This window comes from Crotalus tigris, unplaced genomic scaffold, assembly GCF_016545835.1.
Source record: "Crotalus tigris isolate CLP2741 ecotype Arizona unplaced genomic scaffold, ASM1654583v1 scf7180000018362.2422785, whole genome shotgun sequence".
NCBI lineage: Eukaryota > Metazoa > Chordata > Lepidosauria > Squamata > Viperidae > Crotalus > Crotalus tigris.
Window position 1 is genome coordinate 1,385,392 of NW_024096964.1, and position 19,811 is coordinate 1,405,202.

General features: G+C 43.7%; 1 protein-coding gene across 1 annotated transcript in view; it reads right to left on the reverse strand.

Annotated features, from left to right (window-relative positions):
* The window catches only part of BMP3 (bone morphogenetic protein 3), a 35,123-nt gene extending 24,354 nt beyond the window's left edge, over positions 1-10,769 (reverse strand). Inside the window, exon 1 of the mRNA XM_039350892.1 lies at positions 10,070-10,769. Coding sequence (XP_039206826.1) covers positions 10,070-10,412 — 343 coding nt within the window. The 5' untranslated portion in view covers positions 10,413-10,769. The remainder of the gene's footprint in view (positions 1-10,069) is intronic.
* Between the last annotated feature and the right edge of the window lie 9,042 nt (positions 10,770-19,811).

Sequence of the window (19,811 nt, forward strand, 5' to 3'; positions counted from 1 at the left end):
AGGGCAAAGTCTTGTCTACACTGCCTGGCTGCCATGTCCTTGGCTACGCTGCTCTACGTGGGCCACACTCAGGGGCGACTCTTCTTCAGGGGGGCTGCTGGAGAGGAGGGGGCCATGGGGGAGGCGAGGCTAGGGGTGACGGCATGCGTGCCCACAGAGAGGGCTCTGAGTGCCGCCTCTGGCACCCGTGCCATAGGTTCGCCACCACTGCCCTAGCTCCATGGTGGTGAACCTATGGCACTCGTGCCACAGGTGGCACTCAGAGCCCTCTCTGTGGGCGCATGTGCTGTTGCCCCAGTCCTAGGCCTTCAGCTGGGTTTTAAAAACCTTTTCGCTTTAGGCCTCCACCACCATTTGCAAAAAAAAAAAAAAAAAGGTTCAATCGATCAATTACAACTTCTCATGGGAAAAAAATGATCTTGCAAAGTTTGAATTGATTGATTAAACTTTTTAATCCCACCCAGTCTGCGGTTACCACCGCAGCCACGCTAACCCAATGAGCCACGCTCACCCAATGAGCCACGCCCACCCGGCACCCGACGATACGTAAGTGGGTTTTAAGTTGCAGTTTGGACACTTGGTCTCTAAAAGGTTCGCCATCAATGGCATATAACTTTAATAAATAAATACTTACTATATTTGATTGATATGGACTTTGCTGCAGTGTGACCATATTAAGGACTATAACATAATACACAGCACATATTATATCACATGATTATACAATGTAAATTTATGATACACTACACAGTATATATTATATCACATGATTATACAATGTAAATTTATGATACACTACACAATCTGGGGAACTTTAAAATGGCTGGATTCAGCGAGACAATTATGGGCAACGTAGGGAAAGGAAAAACATAAACATGTTCCACTTTTACTACACCGTAAGTATGGGCTTAGATCCCATCACTTTCAAGTGAGAGTTATGACTGTTTCCTTTATTTAGTTTTTTTTATAGTTTATATTCCACCTTTGTACTCATTCAGCTGAACTTTTAATTGCTTGGATTTGCCTGAAAGGGTTTCCTTGGTACAAAGAAGTAACTTCAGGGCAGTAATTCTAGAATAAAGTTTCTGAGATTTCGCTTTTAAATAAACATACACAGGACTTATCTGCAGGTAAAAGAATGCTCCCCTCCCCTGTAATTAATTATATTTAATTTTCTTGATTTATCTCCCACCTAATGAAAGGCGCTCAGGGGAGTGCAAGTAGGAGTCTCTGATAATTTTTTGTAGAACAACAATGCTGTAGGTTGGTGAGAGAGAGGGGGGGGAAGGAGGGAGGGAGAAGGAGAGAGAGGGAGGGAGGGAGAGAGAGGGAGGGAGAGATAGGGAGAGGAAGGGAGAGAGACGGGGAGAGGGAGAGAGGGAGAGGGAGGGAGAGAGAGGGAGAGGGAGGGAGAGAGAGAGGGAGGAAGAGAGGGAGAGGGAGGAGGAGAGGGAGGGTGGGAGAGGGAGAGGGAGAGGGAGGGAGAGAGAGAGATAGAAAGATGCTGGTTGAGTGTCTTGAACCTGGATCAAATCTTCAGGTTGTCTGTAGAGGTCACATTCCATATGGAAGTATGGAATGTGACCAAGATGTTAAGTGAATTTTGCCCCATTTTACAACCTTTCTTGCCACAATGGTTAAGTGAATCACTGCAGTTGTTAAGTTAATAACACAGTTGTTAAGTGAATCTGGTCTCCTCACTGTCTTGGCTTGTCAGAAAGTCACAAAAGGGGATTCCATCACCCCGGGACACTGCAATGGTCATAAACACATGCCAGTTGCCAAGAGTTTGAGTTCTGATCACGTGACCATGGGGATGCTGCAACGGTTGTAAGACTGAAAAACAGTCACAGGTCACTTTTTTCAGTGCCGTTGTAGCTTTGAGCGGTCACTAAATGAACTGTTGTAAGGTGAGGACTATCTATACTGCTACTCTGCCTTGCATTAAACCTAAATTGGATTAACCTAAATTAAACCTTCCGGTAAGATAACATAGCATTATACAATCCCATTTCCTGAAATAAAAATGGTAGCTTCAAGGAGATTGTACGTGTGATCAGAAACTAAACTTCATCCTTTTCTCCTTCTAGAATACTGATTATTACTATGCTCAACGAATTAAAAAACAAATGAACATTCACTTGGGAGACCCCCCAAATAGTCGTTTTCACAGCAAGCAGACCAGAATTATCCTTGCAACCATCACAAAACTTTCTAAGCTTTTGGCCTCTAGATCAGTGGTTTTCAACCTTTTTATACGGCGATCCTGGTATTAAGCAGGCGGCGCGCATGCGCGGCGGTGCCCCCTACGCGGCATGCATGCGTGGCGGCGCCCCCTGCGCAGCGCGCAGGTGCGGCACTGCCCCCTGCGTGGCGCGCAGGTGCGCCGCTGCCCCCATGCGCCACCCCAGAAAAAAATGGCGGATCGCATTGTTTGGCGACCCCCGTGAAATGGTCATTCGACCCCAAATGGGGTCGCGACCCATAGGTTGAGAACTGCTGCTCTAGATATAATAAGTTATAGGAATTCCCAACCAGCATAACTTAGAATCCATATCCATCTCTCCCTACATTAATTATGCATGGCATTATCAATTTCAGCAAGATGGGGGGAAGTAACAACTGTTTTTTAACTTTTAAAAATAACTTTGCCTGGAGGCAACTCTGACTCACCAGTGGTGAACTAGCAAATTACTATCTTCGAAGATTCCTACAAACTACCCATTAAAATGAAGCACGCAATATTTTGTCTGGAATGACTCTTGACCACTATCCACACCTTTACGTGCACCGGAATACTTCTATTAAAATAAAAGAATCCTGGACTATGGACGCAGATGACTATCATGGCAAACACAGCTGCTTTCTTGGAATTAATGAGACGCCTAGCTCAAATTCCGATGCCCATACCTGTGAGTGGGAAAAATGTATCCATCCCATAGAAAACGATGATTTGAGACTTAACTACAATTCAGTGCGAAGGGATTTTTCAGATTGCAAATAATTTAACTGTCCTACTGACTCACAATCCCTATGTAATCCCTCGTTTTTATTTCAGGACCACATGGGCTCATCATACAAAAGGTCTAGAATTTACATTAAAAACAACTGTAGGATTAAGTTTTCATTGGGGAAGCCCCAGGGTTTAAGAAAGAATATATATATATATATATATATATATATATATATATATATATATATATATATATATATATATATATATATATCTGGGAGCACTTTGAACGTGCTTGAAAATTCATGAAAAGCCATCAGACAGTTAAAATGCTAGCATGGAGACAGTTGGCCTCTGATTGTATGCATGTGTGTGAAAGAACCAACTCCCTGTCTCATCTCAAAAACAATCAAATATACATCTTGCCCTGGCAAACAATCTTAGAGATAATCCTGGACTTACATTCATTTAATGACCATTCAAAATTACCATGGCGCTGAAAAAACTGACTTACAATCAATTCTGCATTTATGACTGTTGCAGTGTCCCCACGATCAACCCTAAACCCTAACTTAGTTATAGTTTTTGACTGCAATAGTGTTAAGGTCAGAATCAGCAAGGTATATAATAAGTAATTCATTTCATGATGCATCAGCAGGGTGCTGATGGGTAATAGCTACAGTGGTCAACAGCCCAATAGGACAAACACCCTCCCTCCTCTTGATTTTGATGGCTAAGAAAATAACTTTACGTCTGCAGTTGTATGTACTTATTGCAGATAAGCATAACTGAGCACAGTGGGAATTCTCGCTGAATGAACCTACCTAGTCAGCAAGCAAAGCAGCATCAGATTTCGCAGAAAATATCAGAAGGAAAAAAAAAATCCCTCTAAGTTAAAAATTAGAAAGACACTGAAAGAGGAAAAAAAGCAGTCGTGGATTGCTCCCTGGGAAGAGATTTATTCTTTTGTAGCGATCATGTTGACCAGTGGGCCATTCCACAGAACCCGATAATTATGAATATTGCAAGCTTTCAGAAGTTATAGGCCACTGATGGCAAACCTTTTAGAGACCGAGTGCCCAAAAACTGGCCCTGCCCCTGCTCCACCCCCTGCCCCGCCCCCACCCCGCCTGCCCACAGGGCCACTCAACACCTCCAGGGCCCGCCGCAGATTGCCCAGGCAGCCCGGCCATGGCGGCCACGCCCTCTGCCCGTGCCCCGCAGCATCAACTGGGCGCGATCGGGCGTGAGGGCAGAGTCTTGTCTACGCTGCCTGGCTGCCATGTCTTTGGCTGCTGGTGAGAGTCGGGGGCGACTCTCCTCCAGGGGGGCTGCTGGTGAGGAGGCGGTCACAGGGGCAACAGCATGTGTGCCCACCGAGAGGGCTCCGAGTGCTGCCTCTGGCACCCGTGCCATAGGTTCACCATCACTGTTATAGGCTATTTCAGATTTCCACACAGGAGTATGTTGCTGGATTATCTATTCAATTGCCAGCTAAACCAACATGCCAGATTCATTTTTGGTGGTGGGAGAATACAATGTTCTGGAGATATGCTAGGAATATCTCTAGGCAAGACCTGGGCATTTTATAGCCCCTGCCCATATCTGGCCCTTTGAAGTCAATCAGAAATTTGAAATCAAATGTAAATATGTGTATGCCAGGCACACAACACAACTGCTTTGCTTTTATTTTGAAGCTGACTGCTATTTTTTCCTCAATTTACATATGTAAACTGGTGCAAGCCTCTGCATCTTCACAGCCTTATTGGTTCTGCCCTCCAACAGTCCCAGTTTGTTACATTTTCCCATTGGGAAAATTAATTGCCCATCTCTGGCCTAGATAGAAAAGCATCCTAGTCTCCAATTTCCCTCTCCTCAAATCAGATCTAGAACTGATGAGGATTCATTTCCTCCTGATGAAACAAACAACTGATTTTTAAAAAAAATGGTCTAAAAGAATTACTTGGTTCCGCAGATCAACACTAGAAGATTACTAATTAAGATAGAGCAGAACACTAAAAACTTCAGTGTTAACTGGGGAGCCAATAATTCTGAGATGTCAACATTTTCAGTATTTCATGCAAATTCATGCCTAGATACTTTTTGTTAAGAAATAGCTGTATAAGAATGCCTTGGTCTCGAAATACATTGTGTAAAAAAAGTAGTATTTTCAGTAGTTTATCTAGGGGACAGCCAAATCCCCTGTAAAGTTTGCAGTAGAATTTTTCCAGACCACATCAAACTTACAATTATTCCAAACAGAGCTATATGTTTTTAGAAGCGTGCTGAAAATAACTTATGGTTAACTACACATACAGTAGCCTACTGCATTTATTTCTTTACATAAGCAACAGATGCACATAAAACTGACTTGTAGGCTCAGTAAATATGCTAATATAAGAGTACAAAATATTACTGAGTCTCATTGCAATTCTGTAATTAAGAGTGCAGAAAAAAAAACTTACTGGATATTCATCAGACATTGAATAACTAATGACACTGATTTTCACATAAGCAAGATTTTGAGTTCCTCAGAAATCTACTCTAGGATAAAAAAAGACTGCAGGGTTTTTTTTAGATTTTTATTCTGCCTTTATTGTTTTTTATAAATAAGTCAAGGTGATGGATATATCTAATATTCATTCTTCCACCTTCCTCCCCCCATGACAACAACGCTGTGAGGTCAGTTGAGCTGAGAGAGAGTAACTCAGGCATGTCAAACTGCCGCCCACGGGCCGGAAGCGTCATGCCGAAACTGCGCCCACCCCATTGCCGGCAATGAGGAAAAAGTTGTGATATGTCGTGCGACGTCACGTGACGTTGTGGGTTTGACATGCCTGGAGTAACTGGTCCAAAGTCACCCAGCTGGCTTTCGTGCCTAAGGTAGAACTCAACAGTCTCCTGGTTTCCAGGCAAGCATCATAACCACTACACTAAATTTGGTTTATGGAACTGATACGGGACTATACAATTCTGAGCCGCATAGAACAGTGGTTCTCAACCTTTTTAATGCCGCGACCCCCAACTGGTCGTTAAGTCGAGGACTACTCAACCGGTCGTAAGTCGAGGACTACTCAACTGGTGCAGCACCCTTTGCAGAATGGGACTTTTGGCGGGCTCAGCAGGGCAGAGACAGCCTGGACAATTCCTATTGGCTTTTGAAAGCCAATAGAATTAGACTCTATTCAAGAGAGTCTATTCTATTGGCTTTCAAAAGCCAATAGAATAAAAGGGAGTAGCACAGCTAAGGAAAAGGGGAAAAAAATGGTGGACTGCATTGTTTGGCGACCCCTGTGAAATGGTCGTTCGACCCCAAATGGGGTCCCGACCCACAGGCTGAGAACCACTGGCATAGAATTTATGCATAGAGAGTATAAAGAGGAACAAATTACTTTCACGCTCTGCATACTGGACTGATTAATGAAACGGACAAAGGCTTGTTCAGAAGAAACATAAATTATCAGACTGATTATTCTGCTCAGAAGCAATATAATTCTTGCTTCACATGAAGTAAAGCCACTGGTGATAACTATATCTGCTCCATGTGGTATTATGGTGTGTTTAATCATATTAATAAGCCAACTGATTACTTCTGACTAAAATGCTGAGCCAAGCAGACTCAACTACGTAGCTTGCATCCTTGATTTTACTTCCAAGTAAATATATGCAGGATTGGGTTAGAAAGCTGAACCCTTAGATTAAAAAGGCTTAATAGGTGCAAAGTGGAACTTTTATTCATTTTTTTTTCTTATTTATACTTACTTGTTATTGGCGTAGAGTTTCAACCCCATAAAAATACTTTACATTTTTATATTACTCCAACAGCTTCTAATTATAAGGCACCTAATACTTTATAGCAGTGTTTCTCAACCTTGACAATTTTAAGGCATGTGGACTTCAACTCCCAGAATTCCACAGCCAGCAATGTTGGCTGTGGAATTCTGGGAGTTGAAGTCCACATGCCTTAAAATTGTCAAGGTTGAGAAACACTGCTTTATAGGACTATATACATCAATTAAACATTAAGTAATGCTGTTAAGAGACAATTTTAGAGACGAATTAACTAAGAATTAAGAGAAGAATTAAAGAGAGGAGAACAATTAACCAGTGGAAGAGCTTGTCTTCAGACATTGTGGGTGCTCCATCACTGGAGATTTTTAAGAAGAGAAGTTTTTAAGAAGAGACTGGACAGCCACTTGTCTCAGATGGCACAGGGCACCAGGGACCGTTCCGTGGAGAGATTTTTTTCCATGGACCGGAGGGTGCATGGTTTTGTGTGCTGCTTGCATCCCACGGATGGGGCTTTGCTTGTTTGTGCGGACCGGTTGCTGATATGCTGCGAGCCAGTACTGGTCCACAGACCGGGGGTTGGGGACCCCTGGTGTAGAGTCTCCTGCTTGAACAGATCCCTTCCACCTCTATTCTAATTGAGACTTGGCTACTATCTTGTAGATTTCAAATACATGTTCAAGAATAGCTTTCTCAATATTAAGCAGGTAGGAAATTTTGGGTGGGGGGGAGGTGTTATAAGGTGGGGAAAATCTCTGAACAGAGATTCTGAGACAAGTGCAGACGCTGGACTTGGTCCAGCTGCCAAATTATTTACCAAATCCCTCTAGAGTTCAGTGGAGCCAGAAGCCAAAGTGATCCGCAGACGCCGATATCTCACTGAACTTTCATTCAAAGCCTCTTAAGTGTCTTCAGCAAAGCAATTTTATTAGCAGCTGCAAAGTTTCTAGCGCGTAATAATTTCTCAGGAGCTAATTCATACCTGAGAAAAATAGATTGAATGCCTGGAAGAAGTCCTTAATAATGGGTGAAGTTCCATTTTTAAAAAAAATAAATTAAACTCCATGGCTATACTTCGCTTTTAATTTAAACAAAAAAGGTGTCCTCAGTTGGACATTCACTGTTTTTCCTACCTTCATTTCTTATTTTTTAACCACTTAGCAGGTCTTCCCTGGGTTCCAAGACTGACAACTCCGGGAAGTCTTTTTTCAAAGATACGGAAACTCCCAAGTATTTGTGCAAACAAACCCTGTTTACACAACAACCTCCTCTATCGTTTACTCCCGATCACCTGGCCAGAACACAGTTCTAATCCCTAAAGCTGACCCAGGACGAGTTTGTTTCAACTTCTGTTTTAATACGGACTAGAGCCAGCGTCTCGCCCTTCTTGTATGGAAGATTCCACCAGGAGAAAAAGGACCCCCATGTGCCCCCCCCCAGTTCCCTTGAGTTGGAAATGTGCCCACAGTTCACCACAGACTTACAGCCACAATTGAGCACAACATTTCTGTAGTTCAGCGAGACATTTGCTAAGTGCGCTCTGCCCCATTTTACAACCTTTCCTATCACCGTTGTTAAGTGCACCACTGCCAAGTTAGTAACCCGGCTGTACAGTGAACTTCCCCACTGACTTTGCTCGTCAGAAGGTGGCCAAAAGGGATCACATGACCTTGGGACACGGCAACGGTCATAAATATGAACCTGTCGCCAAGCATCTAAATTTTGCCCACATGCTCATGGGGATGCTGCAAAGGTCGTAGCTGTGAAAAAAGGTCATAAGTCACATTTCTCAGTGTCCTTGTAACTTTGAACAGTCACTAAATGAACTGTTGTAGGTCGAGGACTACCTGTATACCAGCTCCCTCAAAACATAGGTTTGATTTAGCAGGGAAGAGCTATGGGTTGCTTGCTCCAGGGATCAGAGACCCACATATGTGGAGGTCCAGTGCTGGATACTCACCCTCCAGCACAGGCAATAACTCTTCCTCCGAGTAGCACACCAATTTTAAGCTGCCATCCAGCACATGCAACTGCCTCCCTGCTAATTAGTTAGTCCTCGACTTACAACCGTTCACTTAGTGACCGTTCAAAGTTACAACGGCACTGAAAAAAGTGACTTATGACCGTTTTCCAGTTACGACCATTGTAGCATCTCCAAGGTCACGTGATTAAAATTCAGACGCTTGGCAACTGGCTTGCATTTATGACTGTTGCAGTGCCCCGGGGGATCATGTGATCCCCTTTTGAGATCTTCTGACAAGCAAAGTGTGTGTGGGGGGAAACCAGATTCACTTAACAACCGCGTTACTGATTTAACCCCCACAGCGATTTCATTTAACAATGGTGGCAAGAAAGGTAAAGTGGGGGCAAAACAAATTGTTCACTTACCCACCTCACTTTTGGGGCTCAAATGTGGTCGTAACTCAAGGACTATCTTTTTTTTTCATATATAAGATACTTTTAATAAAATGAAATAAATACATATACATGACTTTTGGTGTTGCTCGCCCATTTCCCCTTTCACTGTATCCACACTCCTTCTTCTCTACCTTCTTTCTCCCTTTCTTCTCTTCCCTGCTTCCCTCTTCTTCCTCTCCTCTTCTCTTTCCTTCACCACTCTCCTCCCCTTTCTCCCCACTTCTCCTCTTCTCCTCCAACCTTCCTACTTCCTTCTCCCCTCCTTCACTCTTTTCTCTCTCCTCTCCTTTCTTCCCTCTCATCCCTCTTCAGATACAATTCAGGGTAACGTCCGAGCAACTCCTCTCTCCAAATTTCCCTATCTATATTATATGCAATAAGATTAATTTTCTCTTACATTAATACTTCCATTTATCTAACCTTCTCGGTATATACTTCTATAAATATTTATACAACCTCCAGTTATTCAATACTGTGTCGCCTGGGTCTCCCTCCTTATCTGCTCCTTAACTCAAGGACTACCTGTACAACACCTGCAACTGCAAGCCGCGCAATCGGCCCCGCAGCTCACGCGCTCTGGCGCGGACAGTCGCGCCCTCCCCCCCCCCCCAAAAAAAAACTTCTCGTCCGGTCGCGCGTCTCGCCCGGGGAACGAATCCCCGTGAGAGCCGCACCTGTCACGAAGGGGTAGCCGCACGCGCCTCGCACGGACCCACCCCCCGCCGTCTGCCTCTCTCTCTCTCTCCCTCCCTCCCCCGCGCCCACCCTCGACGCAGCCTCTCCGCGCGACCCCGCTCACTGGACGCCAAACGGGCCCCGCGTCCTGAGGGAAGCGTCCGCCCGCCCGCCCGCCTGCCCGTCCCCCGCGCCGCTTTCTGCGCTCCCCTCGCGCGGCGCCCTGGGACTCACCTGGCGGCAGCGCTCGGAAGCTTCGCACCGTGTTGCCTTCTTGGAAATGAAGCAGCCGGGACGTTCCGGGCGCCTCGGAGTCCTGAGCCCGGCCGCTGTAGCGGACGTAGAGACGCAGCATGTGTTCCGATACCTTGTCTCCGGCCGAGACCACCGCCGGCGGGGCGGGCTGCTCCACCTCCGCCTCCGCTTCTGCCGCCCGGCTCCTGCGCCCGCCGACGCCTCGCCCTCCTCCGACGCTCCTTTGGCCGAGCCCGCCCGGGCGCTCCCCGGACCCCTCGGCCACCAGGCTGCAGCTAAGCCAGAGGCACCACCAGAGCAGCGCGCGAGGAGAGCCCGCCATGCCGTCCCGCCTTGGGGTGCCGGAGAAGGAGGAGGAGGAGGACTCGCTACTCAGCCGCCCGTCCAACTCCGGAGCGCGCGGAGGGAGCGGGAGCCGAGCGAGCGCAGCCGAGCCCCGCCGCTGCCACGGCCGCGGGTGGGGTGTTGCGGGAAACCAGGGGAGGGGAGGGCGGGAGCTCGGCTGGCGGGGTGGGGGTGAGTGTGAGGGCGGCGGCTCTCAACCTGCCTGAGGTATTTGCCGGCGGGACGAGGGCAGAAGCTGGCGCAAAGCGCCACGGGCGGCGGAGGAGCGCGCGCGCGCGCAGCACCAGCAGCAGCAGCTCCGGCAGGTTCTTTGGCCCCTGCCTGGAGTGGGGCAGGCGCAGCCCTGGGCTGAGTTTTGTACGGCGTGTGTGTGTGTGTGTGTGTGTGTGTGTGTGTGTGTGTGTGTGTGTGCGCGGGTGCGTGTGTGCAGGACTCGCAGCGCCGGCGAAGCGGCAGCCAATCGCGCCGCCTCCTCTCGTAGCCAAGCCGGCTGCGAGAGGGAAAGTCTCACAGTACGGGGGGGGGAGCAGAAGGGGGGTTTGCGCCACCCTCAAAGCCCGCGCGCGCCCGCCCGCGATGCCAAGGCGATCCACAGCGCCGGACTGCTGGATCGGGCGGAGAAGAGCGGTGGGAGAAGAGCGGGCAGGCAGGCAGGCTGGCTTTGCTTTCGACCCACCCGGAGTTGCTGCGGGCTCCCAGCTGCTGCTGGACGGCCCAACCGGTACAGTTGCGCTGGGGAAAGATCTGAGGGGCAACATCTGCTCGTCCGTCCCCCTGTCCGGATTTTACCCCAAGAGGAAGGAGTTTGGGGGTTCGGCCCCTCGAGTGAGCTGCTCGGGGCGAGGTTCTTGGCGTGGCAACAGAAGGCGGCGCTGCTTAATAGGAACCCAAACCGTTTTCTGGGTTTCGGTGTTCTTAGTTCAAATGATCGTGCCGTTTGACACAACAGCCCTGTAAGGTAGGCCAGTATCTTCAGGAGGCATGGTGAGGCTGAGGTAATATAGAAAGATCCAGAGAGAAGAAACATAGGACCTGCCTGGATTGCAGCTTCGCATTCTACCTTTACAAATTTTTGGATAAGGCTAGGAATTCAGGAAGTTGTAATCCCAACACATGTAGAATGTGGCTGTTAAAGCTCAGACAGATCATTTTAAGTTGCCCGGCTCTCCTTCGTTTTGCTCTGGGCTGTCAACAGGCAAAATTGGGGGAAATAGTTCAAATTTACTTCAACTGCTGCCCCTGGGCCAAGGCATGAAATTGGAGTGTTATGGCCTATTGCAGGAGTGTTATGGCCTATTGCAATGAAACTCAATTTCATTGAGGGCCGCATTGGCATTGCGGTTGCCCTCAGAGGGCTGGGTGGGTGTGGCCTACTGGGTGGGTGTGGATGGAGTGGGTGTGGCCTACTGGGTGGGTGTGGCCAGCTCTACACCGTTCACGTCAAAGGTGCCTGTGGGGGCTTGGGCAGGAGTGGGACAGATCTGAGGGTCTCTGGCAGAAGGGGGTGGGACCGGGGCAAGTGCCAAGGCATGGTCCACTGGAGGAGCCTCAGCGTTCCTCTCAGGCCATGCAGGAATGGGGGGGGGGGCTTATGGAGCTAAGACTGAATGCGTTTCAGCATAGATGGCCACCACAAAATTGTGCATTGGCTCCCGGCCGGCCTGGGCCAGGGCCAAGGCAGCGGGGGCCGTTCCCTCACTGTTTCCAAGATGGCTTCACGGGCCACATGAAACCACTTCGCAGGCCGCATCTGGCCCCCGGCCTTGTGTTTGACATGTCTGGCCTATTGCGTTGGCAAAGATGCTCAAATGGTAACTGATTTCAGCTCCTTTAGGTGGACTTTTCTCACTTGGGAAGCAAATGCGATGCAGATTACTAACACTGGCATTTTTTTAACCAATGGACAAATGGTAAGGTGGGTTTGCTTTAGGTCCAAGAAAGAATAAGATATTTTAAGAAGACCTATTCTCTTCTAGCACTGATGATGTTACCTGGTTTGGTAATGAAACACCTGCAAAAAAACAACAACAACCAAGCTCGGAGAATACCAAGAGCTGCTCAGTCAGCAATCTCTCTGGCTTCCCACACTTTGTTCCACCCCAAGGAAGACCTGGGGTAAGAACGTTCACAAGGGCGTTTTTAGGAGAGCTGCCACTTTCACTACTACAAGAAAAGAAATTGAGAAATTGACAATCTGCTTTCCAATGAGAAATGTAGAGAACTCATCTACCCAATTTGATGGGGAATTCGATCCCCATTCTGCAAGATCTATGTAGAAATGTCGTTTAGAAAGATCATTTCAGAAAAACATTGGGAGAGAACACAAGCAACCACTGACTTCAAAACGAAAGTAGTAAATCAAAATGACTAAATGTTTTTAAACTCAAATTGTGTTTTGCATTCACACCATTAAGAATATCAAATGTTATTTTATTTTCATACTTTATTTCTGCTTTGCTTGGCCTGCTAATGAACTGTTAACTGAATTGCTACTAGTAATTACTACTAATTACTACTAGTAGTTACTATTGGAAATGGGTATAAAACCGGACATGTCGTGGGAAGCTAAAATCATAAGACTACCTCTGATTTATTTGGCCATGTTGTGCATGCAAATTTGATGGAGAAGGCGATGCTTTTTTTTTAAAAAAAATAATATTTTATTAGTTTTCCAATTTTACATTTAGGTATTTAAAAAGCAACGTAGTTGACTGGGTTAGTCAATAGTTCGATAACAAAATCTTTAGTACAAATCTCAAGTTGCAACATCAAATATTTCTTTTCTTTTTCCCTTAACATTTACTGTGTCGTATTCAAGCTAGTACAGTTGTTATTGTATCAACTCAATAAAAACATCATTATTACATTTATCAATAAATTTTTAGCCTATACGTATCTTAATTACATTCAGTCTTCATAAACAATCCATATCCTGTTATTAATTTTTACCCAATTTTTTAGTTTCTCATCAATATTCCAATTTAACCTTTGATATTTATAATTTTCAAGCCTTAGGTAACCAAGATTTCCCTTGTCTCAATTCATAACAAAATCTAATATCCAAAATACATATTTTATCTATTTAAATGTAATCTTGTTCTATTTCCTAAAAGTTACCTATGCTTTTGTTTCCCTTGCAAGAAATATTATTTCCTCTCTAAATAAAAATAAAATCCATATATGTCCTTGTCTAGTCACTTCAAACCAGCACCGACAGGGTGGCCTTAAAACCCTTTGGAGAATGCCCAGTCTAAATGTAGTAGACCTTGAAGGGAAAGTTGCTGTCACTTTTTGTGATCTTGATGTAATGTAAAAATGTAAAAAAGATGTTGAGACTCTAGAAAGAGTACAGAGAAGAGCAACAAAGATGATTAGGGGACTGGAGGCTAAAACATATAAGGAACGGTTGCTGGAATTGGGTATGTCTAGTTTAATGAAGAGAAGGACGAGGGGGGGGGGACATGATAGCAGTGTTCCAATATCTCAGGGGCTGCCCTGAAGAAGAGGGAGTCAAACTATTTCCCAAAGTGCCTGAAGGCAGAACAAGAAGCAACAGATGGAAACTAACCAAGGAGAGAAGAAACCTAGAACTAAAGAGAAACTTCCTGACAGTTAAAACAATTAACCAGTGGAACAACCTGCCTCCAGAAGTTGTGAATGCTTCAACACTGGAAGTTTTTAAGAAGAAACTGGACAGCCATTTGTCTGAAATGGTATAGGGTTTCCTGCCTGAGCAGGGGATTGGACTAGATGACCGCCAAGGTCCCTTCCAATTTTATTATTATTATTATTATTATTATTATTATTATTATTAGTAGTAGTAGTAGTAGTAGTAGTAGTAGTAGTAGTAGTAGTAGTAGTATTAAATGTAGTAGACCTCCAAGGTAAAGTTGTTTTGGAACGATCACTGAACACCCATTGATTTGTTTTCTCCAGATGGGTTTGATACACAGTGGGCAAAAAGTAATTCCTTGCATTTGTACCCTGCTCCTCAGCTAATGTTATAAGCTGAAATAGAACACAAGGCAGCAAAGGGCTTCCGTGTGCAAAACCTCCAGATGCGACATTTTGTGGGTTTTGCTAGCATTCTGGTCCTGCCTTGGTTGTGGTTTGGGAATGAAGATCGGATGACGATGGCGAGCAGTGTTGGGCAAAATATTTGAAAGGGATGCTTTACACAACGCCTTGAGTGAAGTAAAATACTTCTCGAAGCAGGAAAGTAGATATGTCATTTGGAGGTCTTGGCCCAAATGTTTCCAAGCCATGTCTTGCTTGTTGATGGGTGAGTGTGCACACACACAGACCATGACATGTGCTGGGACTGCCAGCAAAGCAAAGAAAAGCAGTTGTGTGTACACATAAATATAAAGATGATTAAGAACGTAATGGGACAACTTGCCACAGGCAACTCACCACCACCAAACAACTGCAACCAATGCTTCATGGGCCAGTTTGCCCTAGTCAACTCACTACAGGACAATTTGCCATGGGGAAATTCTACAATTCTATTTAATTTAATTAAGAATTATTTTTGTAATTCACATTTCATTTTGCTCTTCTTTTGGCATCCTTGCTTTAATTATTCGATCCCACCATTTCTTGATATTAGCGTAACTCTTGCCCCAGCAGGTTGTCCTGTGCTGAATGCTCCAACACTGGAAGTTTTTATGAAGAGACTGGATATCCATTTGTCTGAAATGGTATAGGGTTTCCTGCCTGAGCAGGGGGCTGGGCTAGATGACCTCCAAGATCCCTTCCAACTTTATTTATTATTATTATTATTAAGTTGGCCATGGTGAGTTGTCCCATGGCACGTTGGCTCCGGTTGGGTTGGCAGTCATGGCAAGTGGTCTGTGGCAAGTTGTCGTAGACCAGGGGTTCTCAACCTTGGCAACTTTAAGATTTGTGGACTTCAACTCCCAGAATTCCTCAGCCACAAGTCTTAAAGTTGCCAAGGTTGAGAACCCCTGGTCTAGGACAACTTGCCACAGACCACTTGGGGGACCTAGACCTAGACCCAATTAAGAATGCTTTCAAAGCAGCCAAGAATTTCCCAGTCAAAATTTCAGGAACTGATTGCACCCCATTTTTTTTTTAAGGGAAATGAAGTGAAGCTGATGATACAAATACCTCTGCTTTTCACCAAAGTTCTACCCAGATTTACGTGTCTCTGTTCCTTCATTCAGGGATGAAACACAACCTTCAAATCCAATGACACCAGAAATAATGTCGAAGAAGAAGGAAGAACTGTTAATCTGCATTTTTTATCGAATTTTATTGCAGTTAATCTGATTTGGTATCTAGAACAGGTGCTTTTATCAGCAACAGAGAAATGCCAAGGCCATCTGAAGGGTGTTGTTGCATGATAAACATGTCTTAAAAATATTTGTTAAAGGGGAATTCTAAAAAAGTAGCTGTGTTAACAACTTAGGTTTCTAGTGCCAAAGAACCCTAAGGGCTTAACCGATGTTCTGTTACCCAAGATAGGAAAGTCACTTAGATGAGATGGGTGATGTAGAAATTTAGTTAATAAATAATACATTTATGTTTGATGAACATGGTTACTAAAAATGAGAAATGTGCACAAATCATTTATGTACTTCTTCTTCTTGTGCCATATCCGTTATCGGACGTTGGCGATCATGTTGGCGATCCTGTTTTTATCAGCAGCCGCATGAAAAAGTGCTGCTGAGTTTTGTCCAAACCAGTCCCTTAAATTTTGAAGCCACGATGTTCTTCTTCTGCCTGGACCTCATTTGCCTTCAATCTTTCCCTGGAGGATTAAATGGAGTATGCCGTATTTTTCTGGGTGTGGCATCACATGTCCGAAATATACTAACCTTCGTTTTTTACATTTATGTACAGCACAATCCATATTTACTCATAACTGTCTATTGTGCACACAAGATAACAGGAGTTTTAAGATTGGAGGATGAAAAAAAATGCATCCTAAAAATCATTTAGTTTAGAGGATCAAGGTAGATTTTTCACAAACAATGCTTTGGACCTTGAAAAGGATGCAAATCCAAGACAGTTATTTTTTGTTGTTGTTCCAAGTGCAAGACAGTAGCATAGCAATTACCTCATTTTCATATTTTATTTCTACTCTGCTTGGCTTGCTAATGAACTTTTAACTGAATTACTAGTTACTAACATAGCCATAGAAGACCATTTAACATAGAATACTAGAGTTGAAAGGGATCTTGGAGGTCTTCTAGTCCAACCCCCTGCTCAAGCAGGAAATCCTTATACCATTTCAGACAAATGGTTATCTGATCTTTTCTTAAAAACCTCCAGTGATGGAGCACCAACAAAGTCTGAAGGCAAGCTATTCCATTGATTAATTGCTCTCACCATTAGAAATTTTCTCCTTAATTCTAGGTTGCTCCTGTCCTTGGTTAGTTTCCATCCATTGTTTCTTGTCTTGCCTTTTGGTGCTTTAGAAAATAATTTGACCCCCTCATCTTTGTGTTGTTGTTGTTGTTAATTGCGAAGTTGTGTCTGACCCATCGCGACCCCATGGACAACGTTCCTCCAGGTCTTCCTGTCCTCTACCATCTTCTGGAGTCCATTTAAGTTCACACCTACTGCTTCAGTGACTCCATCCAGCCATCTCATTCTCTGTCGTCCCCTTCTTCTATTGCCCTCAATCTTTCCCAGCATTAGGCCCTTCTCCAGTGAGTCCTTCCTTCTCATTAGGTGGCCAAAGTATTTGAGTTTCAACTTCAGGATCTGTCCTTCTAAAGAGCAGTCGGGGTTGATCTCTTCTAGGACTGACCGGTTTGATCGCCTTGCAGTCCAAGGGACTCGCAGGAGTCTTCTCCAGCACCATAGTTCAAAGGCCTCAATTCTTTGGTGCTCAACTTTGTAGGAGCCCCTCAAATATTGGAAACACTCTCCTAGTCCTTCTTTAGATTAGATTAAACATACCCAATTCATTGGCTCAAGGCCATTGAGCCAGTGCTGTCCAAAGACATTTCCATGGTCATGTGGCCAGCATGACATCACAGAACGCTGTTACCTTCCCACCAAAATGGTACCTCTTTATCTACTCACATTTGCGTGCTTTTGAACTGTAACTGTTCCTTGTATGTTTTGCCTCCAGCCCCGTCATCATTCTTGTTGCTCTTCTCCACACTCTTTCCAGAAATGGGAGACACATCTTTCATCTGATTTAACCAATCTTGTACATCTAATCCACAGGAGCACAAACTCTGGATGGAATTGTGAGGCTCCTGTAATTGTCCACTGGTGATGGTTATTTGAACTGAAAGAAGAGCTGTATAGGTAGCTTTATGCTTCACTGAGAAACTCTGGGTCTGCTTTAGAGATCTGCTCAAGAATAAAACAACAATGAAGTTGAAAATTGGGCTTAAAAAAATATCAAAACCTGAATCTGGAACTCTTCCAGTATGGTTTGTCCATCAATGGCTAGAACTTCTAGAATCTAGAAGGCACAGGTAGCCCTTGAATTACAAACACAACTGAGCCCAAATTTTCTGTTGCTAAGCAAGATGCTTGTTAAGTAAGTTTTGTTCCATTTCATTGCCTTTCTTGCTACACTTGTTAAGTGAATCACTACAGTTAAGTTAGTAAAATAGTTGTTAAATGAACCAAAGTCCCTATTGACTTTGCTTGTCAGAAAGTTAGGAAAGATGATCACATGACCCCGGGACACTGCAGCCGTTATAAATATGAAACAATTGTCAATTTTCTGAATTTTGATCGTGTGACCATGGAGATGCTGCAATTGTAAAGTGTGAAAAATGGTTATGTAATCACTAAATGATTACATAACGGTGTAATCACTAAATGAATGGTTGTAAGTTGTAAGTTGGATCAGTACACTTGGAGAAGATGACTAGAATCGATCACCAATCCTCATGTTTATTCAATTTGTATTATAATGTACCACATTATAACATCAGCCTTTCTTAACTGGGCTGTCTTTTCTTACAATCTTCCTCCTTTTGCGTACTTGAAATACACACAAATTTCTTTTCAATCATCATGTTTTTATAATCATGTGTTTAATATGTATGTGCTATAATTTAAACCCCTGCATCAATTCTACTTTCTTTATCCCTTACAGGCAAAGACACGGTTTTTGCTGTAATTGAACTAACTTCAAAAGCATTGATTTATAGAGCATAACTTAAGAACACACCTTGAAGAAATAATTTCCATATCCTTGCAAGTTTTAATTTTGTTCCCTTTTGATTTCTCAGATTTACTTATGTTCTCTGCCTATGTGTGTGTCTTTCCACTTCTGGGTGATATTTGCCATATTCCATGTATTTTGTCACATTGTAGGTTTTTATTATGTTAAGATCAGAGATGTCAGAAGGTGGGGGCAATAGAAGTTATTTGAAAGAATTGCAGAATGTAATTTCTATTCATCACCTAATGAAAGCATTATCAAACTGTTCTTAGTGTGTTTAGAATTTCACTGAAGATAACAGCTGAGCTTTGAAACTTCCTTTATGTTGGTCTTTGGACATAATAAAGTTTTTCTTTGAAACCTCCCACTGTCTTTACTTACCAGATGAATGAATACATCTGAACAAAGCGGAAGGTAAATAAATAAATCCCCTATATGATTGCAATTGATTAACTAGCAGAAAGGTTTACCGTACTAAATGCTGCAACAGAGAATTATTTAATAGAAAAATAACAAGAATTGTGCATCGTTTTACTGAGGTTCTCTTTAAGGTTGTAATTCAGTGTACATTTTAACCTTTTCTTCTACATATTTGCCTATTGATCCAGCTGTATATTACATTCAACCTTTTTTTGCCAATTTTATCATACTATCTTTAATTTGTTCGTCCTGTTTCCATTTTCAGTAAAAGTTTGTATATCTTAACAATAATATGATCATCATTTGTACACAATTCTACATCACTCTTACCATTTTCAGACTCATAACTCTTATCAAATTTAAATCTTTCCATTAGCTGAACACAGGGAAATCAATGACATATACATATAACCTGCCAATTCCAGGTTTTCTTTTAACTTAAACTCTCCTTGAGAAAAAAATCAGTATAAGAACATAAATTAATTACTTTGTTTAACTTTAATTTCTCTTCTATAAAAACTTTCTTGAGGTGACAATAAGGGGATTTCAGGAAACAATCTTGCCTTATACCTATTTCAGATTCTCAATACGGCGCATCTAATAAAACGGTTTTTAAAACCTAAATTGACCTTAACTTTATTATACCATAAAAAGCGGTGGCAGCCAAATCTTAAATCATGTCCCTCCAGTTCCATTAACCTCCTATTTCTCAAGGTCACCCACTCCAAACAAAAAGCAACAAAATATAATTTCAAGCCTTATAATCTTAACCCCTGTTTCTTTGGCATCCTGCAG